Below are 12,183 nucleotides of genomic sequence, written 5' to 3' on the forward strand. Positions count from 1 at the left end.
GGTCTATGGGGTCTACTGGGGTCTCTATGGGGTCCCTATGGGTCTCTATGGGGTCTATGGGGTCCCTATGTGTCTCTATGGGGTCTATGGGGTCTCTATGGGTCTCTATGGGTCTTTCTATGGGTCTCTATGGGGTCTATGGGGTCCCTAGGAGTCTCTATGGGTCTCTATGGGTCCCTATGAGTCTCTATGGGGTCTCTATGGGTCCCTATGGGTCTCTATGGGGTCTCTATGGGTTCCCTATGGGTCTCTATGGGGTCCCTATGGGTTCCCTATGGGTCTCTATGGGGTCTATGGGGTCCCTATGGGTCTCTATGGGTCTCTATGGGTCTCTATGGGTCCCTATGGGGTCTCTATGGGTCTCTATGGGGTCCCTATGGGTCCCTATGGGTCTCTATGGGTCTCTACGGGGTCCCTATGGGTCCCTATGGGTCTCTATGGGGTCTCTATGGGGTCTTTCTATGGGGCCTCTCTATGGGTCTCTGTTGCTTCTCTATGGGTCTCTCCATAGGGTCTCTCTATCGGACTCTCTATGGGGTTTCTATGGGGTCCCTATGGGTTGCTATGGGGCGTGGGGGGGGGGGCGCTATGGGGGGTTATGGGGCTCAATGTGGGACCTGATATGGGGTGGGGGCTGCATGAAGGGTATACGCTCCATACCCCCCCTTAACCCCATATCCCACCATGTTCCCCTATATCCACATATCCCCCATAACCCCATATGACCCCCATAGCCCGCATAGGCCCGCATATCCCCCTTTATCCCCCTAGAACCCCATATCCCCCATAGCCGCCTATACCTCCCCATATCCCGCATACCCCCATACCCCGCGCATATCCCCCTATATGCCCCCATATCCCACCCCCCATAGCCCCATAGCCCCATATCCCCCTATATCCCCCCATAACCCCATATCCCCCTATAATCCTCCTAATAACCCCATATCCCTCTATATCCCCTATACGCCCCCATACCCCCATATCCCCGCCTATATTTTTTCCCATACCCTCATTAGCCGCCATATTCACCCTATCCCCCATATCCCATATATCCCCCATATCCCCCTATACCCTCATATCCCCCCATATCCGCATTATCCTCCCTATATCCCCCTATAACCCCCACTATCCGCTCTAATTATCCCCGCCATAAGCCCCCATATCCCCCTATATCCCATCCCCCCATAGCCGCCATACCTCCCCTATCACCCATCCTTGCCGCCCATATCCCCCTAATATCCACCTCCCTCATAGCCCCATAAACCCCCCCATATCCCCCTATATCCGCACCCCCATAACCCCATATCCCATATACCCCGCATATCCCCCATAACCCCATATTCCGCCCCCCATAGCCCATATAGTTCCCCTTAAGCCCCATATATCCCCTCATATGCCCCCTAATTATTCCGCACCCCGCTATAACCCCATATCCCCCCATATCCCGCCCTATATCCCCCCATATCCCCATAACCCCATATCCCCCCATATCCGCCCATAACCCGCATATCCCCAATAACCACCATATCCCCCCTAATATCCCCCATATCCCTATATCCCCCATACCCCGCTATATCTCCCCTATATCCCCCCATACCCCTATATCCCCCCATACCTATATCCCCCTCTACACTGACCAATTCTGCCTGCCCTTCGTGCCAAGCAGCCGCGTGCACCAGTTCCTGCAATGACTCCGTCTCTCGTCCTCAGAACAACCCCAATAACCCCATATTTCCCCCATATCCACCCCCATATCCCATATCCCATATCCCCCATAACGCCCTATCATCCCCCCATATCCCCCCATAACCCGCCATATTCCCCCATATCCCACATACCCCCATATACCCCGCCTATACCCCCATATCCCCCATAATCCCCATATCCCCTCATATCCGCCCCATACCCCTAATTGCCCCATATTCCCCCCATACCCCCATATCCCCGCCATATCACCATATCGCCTCCCATATCCCCCATATTCTTCCATATCCCCGCTTATGCCCCCGTATCCCCATATCCCTATATCCCTCCATACCCCCTATATCTGCCTATATTCTCCCATATCCCGCCCCATATCCCCATATCCCCCATATCCCCATATCCCCCATATCCCGCCCATACCGGCCCATATTCCCCCCATATCCCCCATACCCCCCATATCCCCCATAACCTCCCATAATCTCGCCATATCCCCCCATATCCCCCCATATTCTCCATATCCCCGTATCCCATATCCCTATATCCGCCCATATCCTCTATATCCGCGCATATCCCCAATTACGCCCCCTATCCCTTATATCCCCCTATATCCCATAACCCAATACCCCCCATATCCCCTATATCCCCCCATATCCCATATCGCCCGTATACCCCCGTAATCCCCTATCGTCCCCCTATAACCGCATATCCTCTATATCTTTCGCCTCCAATAGCCCATATGCCCCCTATATGGCCCACCCCGCTAGTAGCCCCATACCCCCCATACCGGCCCTATATCCCACCCCCATAACCCCATATCCCTCTATATCCCTCTATATCCTCCCATAATCCCTCTATAGTCCCACCCCACATAACCCATATTCCCTCTATATCCCTCCTATATCCCTCGGACCATATCCACCCATATCCCCCATATCCCCCCATATCCGCACTCCCCATATCCCCATATCCCGCCCATATCCCCCTATCCCCATATTCCCTCCTATAACCCCATACCCCCATTATCCCCCATAACCCGCTTACCCCCTATATGCGACCCCATAGTCCCCCATATCCCCCCATACCCCCCATATCCCCATACCCCGCCATATCCGCCCTATTCCCCCATATCCCAATATCCCCCTATATCCCCATATCCCCCCATACCCCCCATAACCCCATATCCCCCTATATCCCCCCATACCCCCAATATCCCGCCCATATCCCGCCTATATGCCCCCATGATCCCCCCTATATCCCCTATAACCCATATCCGCGCCATACACCCCCTTACTCCATATTCACCGCCATATCCACCCAATACCCCCCATAATCCCCGCTATATGCCCCCCATATCCCACCCCTATATCCCCCATATCGCCCCTATCAATCGCCCCTATATCCCCCTATAACCCCAATATTCCGCCCTATATCCCACGACACCCCTCATCATGCCGCCACATATCCCCCATAACCCCATATCCGCCGCGCCCATAATCCCCATAGTCCCCCAATATCCGCCATATCCCCCACCATCATCCCATACCCCCCATATCCCCCCGTCCCCTATATGACTGACCATCTGCCTGCCTCGTGCCACAGCCGCGTGCACGTTCCTCAATGACCCGTCGCTCTCCTCGAACACCTCGGCCGACATCCTCGCACACAGCACAGTTCACGTGTGTCCACTCATTTTGGCCAATATAGAGAAGGCGGCCGGCATCCTATAGGGGCAATGGGGGGTATGGGGGTCACATGGGGGGGGGTTTATAGGGGGCTAACCCATGGGTGGGGGGGGTTATATAGGGGGGGGTTATAATGGGCACCCATGGGTGGGGGGGGTTATATAGGGGGGGGTTATAAGGGGCACCCATGGGTGGGGGGGGGTTTATATAGGGGGGGGTTAAAGGGGCACCTATGGGGTGGGGGGATGGTTATATAGGGGGGGTTATAATGGGGCAACTATGGGTGGGGGGGGAAAGGTTATATAGGGGGGGGTTTATAATGGGCCAGCCTAAATGGGTGGGGGGGTGTTTATATAAGAGGGGGGTTAATAAGGGGTACACATGGGTGGGAGGGGCTATAGGGGGAGTTCAGGCCATGGCACCATGGGTGGGGTTATAATGGGGGGGGTTATAGGGGGCAACACCCATGGGTGGGGGGTTATATAGGGGGGGTTATAGAGGGGCACCCATGGGTGGGGGGGTTATGATAGAGGGGGGTCCATAAGGGGCACCCATGGGTGGGGGGGGTTATATAGAGGGGGGGTTATCAATGGGCACAGCTATGGTGGGGGGGGTTCTATAGAGGGGGTCATAAGGGGCACCCATCGGGTGGGGGGTTATAGGGGGGCACACATGGGTGGGAGGGGCTATAAACGGGGGGGTTATATGGTGCCACCATGGGTGGGGGTTATAAATGGGCACCCATGGGTGGGGGGTTATATGGGGGGGGGTTTTTATATGGGGGGGGGTTATATGGGGGAGCACCGCCATGGGTGGGGGTCAGTCTTGGGCTACGCGCATGGGGGGGGGTTATATGGGTGGGGAGTTTATATGGGGGGGGGGTTATATGGGGGGCACCCATGGGGGGGTTATATGGGGGGGGTCAGCGCATGGGCCAACACATGGTGGGGGTTATAAAGAGCACGCCATGGGTGGGGGGGGTTATAAGGGGCACCCATGGGTTGGGGGTTATATGGGGGGGGGGTTATATGGGGGGGCACCCATGGGGGGGGGGTTTATAAGGGGGCACCCATGGGTGGGGGTTATAATGGGGGGGGGGGTTTATATGGGGGGGGGTTATAATTAAGGGTGCAACCGCATGGGTGGGGGTCAGACATGGTGGGGGTTAATATGGGGGCACCCCATGGGGGGGGGTTATAATGGGGGGGGGCTATAATGGGGGGGCACCCGCATGGGTGGGAGGGGTTATAAGGGAAACCGGCCATGGGTAGGGGTTATAAGGGGCACCCATGGTGTGGGGTAGCCATAGGCAGCCAATGGGTGGTGGTTATATCATAGCGGGCACTCCCCATGGGTGGGGGTCAAACCATAGTGCATAGCCATGGGTGTGGTTATAATAGGGCACCGCATGGGGTGGGGGTCAGCCCATAGGCAGCCATGGGTGGTGTTATATAGGGGCACCCATGGGTGGGGGCGTTGCAGGCCATAAGGCAGCCTATGGTGGTGTTACTATCAGGGGCACCCATGGGTGGGAAGTCAGCCTATAGGCAGGCCATGGGTGGTGGTTATATAGGGGCACCCATGGGTGGGGGTCAGCCATAGGCAGCCATGGGTGGTGGTTATATAGGGGCACCCATGGGTGGGGTCAGCCATAGGCAGCCAATGGGGTGGTGGTTAATAGGGGCACCCATGGTGGGGTGAGAATGGGTGAGGGGTTATAAGGGGAAGGGGTCGCAGCATGGGCACCCATGGGTGGGAACGGGGGGGTTATATGGGAGGGCACCCATGGGTGGGGGTTATATGGGGGGGAGTTATATGGGGGGGGTTTTATATGGGGGGCACCCATGGGTGGGGTTATATGGGGGGGTTATATGGCGGGGGCACCGGCATGGGGGGGGGTTACAAATGGGGGGGGTTAATATGGGGAGGGGGTTATATGGGGGGGCACCCATGGGTGGGGGTTAATATGGGGGGGGCATTATCATGGGGGGTGAGGTTATATGGGGGGGGTTATATGGGGGGGCACCGCATGGGGGGGGGTTATAATTGGGTGGGGTTACTGGATGGGGGGGCACCATGGGTAGGGGTTTATTATGGGGGGATTATATGGGGACGGCGGGGTTATAAGGGGCAAGCCAACTGGGGTGGGGGGAGGGGGGACTATTATGGGCGGGCACCCATGGGTGGGGGTTTCATATGGGGAGGAGTTAATATGGGGGGGGTTTATATGGGGGGGGGAGTTATACCAAGGGGCACGCCTATGGGTGGGGGTGGCAGACATGGGACACCCATGGGTGGGGTTATATGGGGGGGTTATATGGGGGGGGGTTATATGGGGGAAGCACCCACCCATGGTGGGGGTCAGCCCATGGGTGGGGGGTTATATGGGGGGCAGCGAACCATGGGGGGGGTTACCTATTGCGGGGGGGGGCTTATTATGGGGGGCACCCATGGGTGGAGGGGTTATAAGTTTGGAAACCAATCGCGGTGGGGGTTATATAGGGGCACCCCATGGGTGGGGTGTCAGCCATCAGGCAGCCATGGGTGTGGTTTACTATAGGGGCAACCCAATGGTGGGGGTGAGACATGGGTGAGGGGGTTATAAAGGGGGATGGGGGTCAGCCATGGGACCGCCATGGGTGGGCAAACGGGGGGTTTTATATGGGAGGGCACGCCCATGGGTGGGCCGGTTATATGGGGGGGGTTATATGGTGAGGGGGGATTATAAGGGGGCACCGCATGGGTGGGGGTTTATAAGGGAAACCATGGGGGGGGAGTTATAACGGGGCACCATGGGGGGGGAAGTTATAAGGGGCCGACCCACTTGTTGTGGGGTCAGCCCCCGCATAGGCCCAGCCATGGGTGGTGGTTATATAGGGGCACCCATGGGTGGGGGGTGAGACATGGGTGAGGGGGTTATAAGGGGGAGGGGGTCAGCCATGGGCACCCATGGGTGGAATGGGCGCGCGCCGACGCGTTATATGGGAGGGCACCGCATGGGGTTGGGGTTATATGGGGGGGGTTATATGGGGGGCACCCATGGGTGGGGGGTTATAATAAGCGGGGGGGTTATAAGGCGGGTTCTCCCCATGGGTGGGGGGTCACCACATGGGGGGGGGTTATATGGTGGGGGGTTTATTATGGGGGGCACTCCATGGGGGGGGTCAGACCATGGCACCCTATGGGGGGGGGTTATATGGGGGGGCAGCCGCATGGGAGGGGGGTCCACAACACTGGGGCAGCCCATGGGGGGGGGTTATATAGGGGGGGGGTTATATGGGTGGGGGGTTATATGGAGGGGCACCCATGGGGGGGGGGTTTATGGGGGGGGTTATGATGGGGGGGCCAGCCCATGGGTGGGGGTTATATGGGGGCACCCAATGGGTGGGAGGGGTTATCACCTAGGGGGCACCCGATGGGGGGGGGGTCACCCGCATGGACACCTATAGGGGGGGGGTTATATGGGGGACACCATGGGTGGGGGGGTTATAAAGGCGGCACCAATGTGGGGGGGTCAGAAACATGGCACGCCTCATGGGTGGGGGCTAATATGGGGGGGGTTATATTGGGGAGGGGGTTATATTATGGGGGGGCACCATGGGGGGGGGTTATAAGGGGGAGGGTCATATGGGGGGGCAACCCATGGGTAGGGGTTATATGGGGGGTGATTATATGCGGGAGGGGGGAGTTAAATGGAAGGGCACAGCCATGGGTGGGGGTTTCCAAGGGGGGGGTTTATATGGGGAGGGGGGTTATACAGGGGCACCCAATGGGTGGGGGGAGGGGGGATATATGGGAGGGCACCCATGGGTGGGGGTTATATGGGGGGGGGCACCCATGGGTGGGGGGGTTATAAGCTAGGGGGAGTTTATATGGGGTGGGGGGTTATAAGGGGGGACAACTCCAATCGGGTGGGGGTTATATAGGGGGGGGTTATATGGGGGGGGTTATAATGGGCTGGGGGGGTTTAATATGGGGGCGGAGTTATAATGGGGGGGCACCCCCAATCGGGGGGGGTCAGATATGGGCACCCCATGGGTGGGGTTAATAGGGAGGTCCACCGCATGGGTAGTGGGGTTATATGGGGGGGGGGTGTTAGTATGGGGGGGTCACCCATGGGTGGGGTTTATATAGCGAGCACCCATGGGTGGGGGCCTCAGATATGGGGACCCCATGGGTTGGGGGTTATTATGGGGGGGGTTTATATGGGGGGGCACCCATGGGAAGGGGTCACACATGGGCACCCATGGGTGGGGGTTTATCATGCGGGGGGGGTCATATGGGGGGGCACCCATGGTGGGGGTTGATAGGGGGCACCCATTGGGTGGGGGGGCATTAGTAAGGGAAACCCTATGGGTGGGGGGTCAGGACATGGTGGGGGTTATAATAGAGGGCAACCCATGGGTGGGGAAGTTATAAGGGTGGTGGGGGTCTAGGAGGGCACTAATGCACGGGGGGGCTATAAGGGGGGATGTTATAAGGGGCACACCCAGGGGTGGGGCTCAGAGGGGGGCCAGGGACACGGCCATGGGTGGGGGGGTTATAAGGGGGCACCCAATGGGTGGGGTACCGCAGGGGGGTGGGGGGTGCAAACATGGCATCACCCAGGGGTGGGGGGGTTTATGCCGGTGGGGGTTATATGGGGGGCAGCCCCCACATCTGGTGGGGTTTTTATAGAGAAGAAGCACCCATGGGTGGGGGGGTTTACAAGTGAGCACCCTCATGGGGTGGGGGGTCAGCCTATCGGGTGGGGCGGTCAAGCCCTGGGCCACCCCATATGGGTGGGGGTATGAAAGTCGGAGTAGGTGGGGTTATGAGGTGGCCCGGGACGGTTATAAAGGGCAACCTAAGGGTGGGGGGGTTATAGGAGGGGGGGGGGGGGGGGGGGGGGTTCAGCATAGGCACCCATGGGGGGGTTATAAGGGGCCACCCATGAGGTGGGAGGGGGTGATAAAGGGGGCACCACATGGGTGGGGGTCAGCCATGGGCACCCAAGGGGACCTTGAGTGGTGTGAGAGGGGACCCAGTGATAGCAATGGGGACACAAGGGGCACCCAATGGGAACAGGGGGACCCCCAAGGGACCCCCAGTGAACACCCCTCACAGTGACACCCATGGGACCCAAGTGACACCGTCATAGGCACCCCCATGACCCATGGGACCGCCCAATGACCCTATTGGACCCCCCTACCTGACACGCCATGAGGCGCCCCAATGACATCCCCATGGGACATTTTTCCCAAGAACCCATAGGACCTTCATGTACTACTTTCGATGGGACCCGCCAGTACCCGCATAGGGGAACCCTTGTTTGCTTCTCAATTCCTTTTTTTTCCGCATCTGATCATGGACGCCGATGGGACAATCAATGAACGTCATCATTGACCCCCCAGGTGAACACAGGGGGCCAGACCCCCACCCGGCCCCATCATCCATGAGCACCCGCCCGCTTTATCTCTATGGGGCATCCCATCGGGTGCCTGTGTAACCTCGGGATGGGTGTCCCCCGCCCCATCCCGCATAACCCCCCCCCATTATCTCCCCCCCGCATTAAATCTGCTATGGGGCACCTGGGTGGGCTGTGTACCTGGGCAAGGGGGGTCCCCCCCCCATCCGCGGCATAACGCCCCCCCCCAATATCCAGTCCGGCCACGCCCAATTATCACCTTATGGGGCAAACCCATGGGTTGCTTGCCCTCACCTAGGAATGGGGTGTCCCCCCCCAACCCATCAACCACCCTATGGGGCACCCATTGGGTGGCTTAATCGGTGACACAACCTTGGTAGGGAGTTGTTCCCCCCCCCATCCACCCATAAACCCCCCCCCGCCATTAGTCACCCTATGGGGCAACCATGGGTGGCTGCCCTCACCTTAGGATGGGTATTGCCCCCCCACCCCATGACCCCCCTGCCCATTATCCGCTTATGGGGCACCCCATGGGTGGCTGTGTAACCTGGGCGGGGGTCGTCCCCCCCCCTACGCCCCAGCCCCGCCATGAAATCCGCTATGGGGCATTCATGGGTGCTGTGTACATGTGGGGTGTTCCCCACCATCCCATCACCCCCCCCGCCATTATCCCCCCCACCCATTATCCGCTATGGGGCACCCATGGGTGCTGTGTACCTGGTATGGGTGTCGCCGCACCCACCCGGCCATTAACCCCGGCCCGCCCCTATTCATCCCGCTATGGGCACAACGCCATGGGTGCTGTGTACCTGTTGGGGTGCCCCCCCCCATCCCCACCTATACTCCCCCCCATTATGCTGCTATCCCGCCGGGCACGCCATGGGTGCTGTGTACCATGGATGGGTGGTCCCCCCCACCCCCCCCCAGAACCGCCATTATCCCCTATGGAGGCAACCCATGGGGTGCTTGGGTACCTGGGAGGGGGTTGCCCACCCCCACCCCATAACCTCCCCCACGGCTCCAGGTTATCCTATGGGCAGCCCATTGGGTGCTGTGTACCCTGATATATGGGGTGTCCCCCCCCTCCCATCACGCCATAACGCCCCTCCCGCATTATCCGCTATGGGGCAGCCCGATGGGTGCCTGTCCCCGGGTAGCCTGGTATGGGGTGTCCCCCCAGCCCCCATAACCCCCCCCCCATTATCCCCGGCTAATGGGGCACGCCATGGGTTGCTGCCCTTTACCGTCGGACCACCCACCCCACTCCACCCCATAATTCCGCTATGGGGCACCCATGGTGTCTTGTGTAAAAATCCTGGTATGGGCGGTGTTCCAATCCCCCCCCCTCAGATACACCCCATTATGCCCGCTATGGGGGTCTACACCATGGGTGCTTCCTGTAACATGTGGGTGTCCCCCACCCCCCATCCCCATAACCCCCCCTTATCCCTATATGGGGCACCCATGGGTGCTGTGTACCTGGGAGGGGGTGCCCCCCCCCATCCCCATAACCCCCCCCATTAACCTCTATGGGGCACCCAGAAGTGCTGCCTCTTACATTGGACCACCATCTCTACTCATGGGGCACCACTCGCGGTGCTTGTGTAACTTGGGTATGGGGTGTCTCCCCCCCCCCCATCCCCAATAAACCCCCCCCCCCATTAATCCCCAGCCCTCCCATTAATCCCCTATGGGGCAACCCATGGGATGCTTGTGTAACCGCTGGGAGGGGGTGTTGCCCCGCCCCCCACCGCTATATTAATCCCCCCCATTATCCCCCCGTCCGCATATATCCCCCTAATGGGCGCACCCCCATGGGTGCTGCCCTCACTTCTAGGATGGGGTGTCCCCCTCCCCCCTCCCCAAGCCCCCCATTATCCGCTTATGGTTGCGGCACCCGAGTGCGGTGCTTGTGTACGCTGGGTGTCAACCCCCCCATCCCCATAACCCCCCCTCCCCCAAGACCCCCCATTATTCCGGCTAATGGGGGGGGCACCCAGTGGGTGCTGTGTACCTGGTATGGGGTATGCCCAGCCCAACCCCATAACCCCCCCATTATCCCCTATGGGGCACCCATGGGTGCTGTGTACCTGGTATGGGGTGTCCCCCCCCACCCCCATAACCCCCCCCCCCTCATTATCCCCCCCACCCCCATTATCCGCTATGGGGGCACCCAGTGGGTGCTGTGTTTACCTGGGAGGGGGCGTCCCCGCACATGCCACGCACAGCGCACACCTGCCGGCTCATCACTCCCATTACATGCCGTCCTTCCTGTGGGACCCCCACAGCTGGGGGGGGGGGGGGTAAAAAATGGGGGGGGGGTCAGCACCCCATAAATAGGGATACAGACCCTATAGGGTGACACCCCCCCACGCAACATAAAGGACGGCCTATGGGGCAGTACAGGGGGGGCTTGAAAGTGTCACCACACCCACGCCGCATGATGGACGGCTATAGGGGGGTTGGGGCTGAAACCCCCCCCCCAAATAAACCCCATAATAGGGGTGCCCCCCCCCCCCCAAAACTGGATCCCCATAGGGGGCCTGGTGGGTTGACCCCCGCCCGCTTAGTATGGACCTATAAGGGGGGGTTTGGGGGTGAAAACCCCCCCCAATATAAACCCATAATAGGGGTGACCCCCCCCAAAAAATGGACCCATAGGGGGCTGCTGTGGTGACCCCCCCCCCCCACCAAGTATGGACCTATAAGGGGGGTTTGGTTGACCCCAGCCCCCCCAAGGTGGAGAGATATTGGGTCCCCATAAGGAAACATAGCAGTGGCCACCCCCCATATATAGAAAGTTTCATAAGGAAACATAGCAAGTGCCCCCCCCCCATATAAAGGGGAACATAGCAGTGCCGCCCCCCGCATATAATGGGGTCTATAGAGCAGTGCCCCCCACCATCATAAAGGGGTCTATAGCAGTGCCCCCCCCCCATATAAAGGGGTCTATAGCAGTGCCCCCAGCCCCATATAATGGGGTCTATTAGCATGCCCCCCCCCCCATATAATGGGGTCTATAGCAGTGCCCCCCCCTCCCCCATATAATGGGGTCCTATAAGCAAGTCCCCCCCCCATATAATGGGTTCTGATAGCAAGCCCCCCACCCCCATATAAATCCCCCCCCCCATCACTCACGGGGGGGGGTCCCGGGGGGCTCCTGCCTCCAATTGCGCGTAGTTTGTGGTCGGCCCTGCTGGGGGGCAGCACGGCGTGGGGCAGCAGCCCGCTATGGGGGGGGGGGGCAAAGAACATGTCAATTCACTGGGGGGGGGGGCAAAGACCCCTTTAATGCCCCCCCCATCCCCAAATCCCCCCCCCTTGGACCCCCCCCAGCCCAAAATAACCTTTCTTGCCCTTTATATGGCCCCCCCCATCGCCCAAAGACCC

At 59.4% G+C, this 12,183-nt stretch overlaps 1 protein-coding gene across 1 annotated transcript in view; it reads right to left on the reverse strand.

Moving 5' to 3' along the window:
- The window catches only part of LOC107307351 (histone-lysine N-methyltransferase 2B-like), a 28,439-nt gene extending 25,081 nt beyond the window's left edge, over positions 1-3,358 (reverse strand). Inside the window, exon 1 of the mRNA XM_015850849.1 lies at positions 3,281-3,358. Within this exon, the coding sequence (XP_015706335.1) occupies positions 3,281-3,358 (78 nt within the window). The remainder of the gene's footprint in view (positions 1-3,280) is intronic.
- Positions 3,359-12,183: the final 8,825 nt, after the last annotated feature.

The sequence above is a fragment of the Coturnix japonica genome, unplaced genomic scaffold, assembly GCF_001577835.2.
Source record: "Coturnix japonica isolate 7356 unplaced genomic scaffold, Coturnix japonica 2.1 chrUnrandom555, whole genome shotgun sequence".
NCBI lineage: Eukaryota > Metazoa > Chordata > Aves > Galliformes > Phasianidae > Coturnix > Coturnix japonica.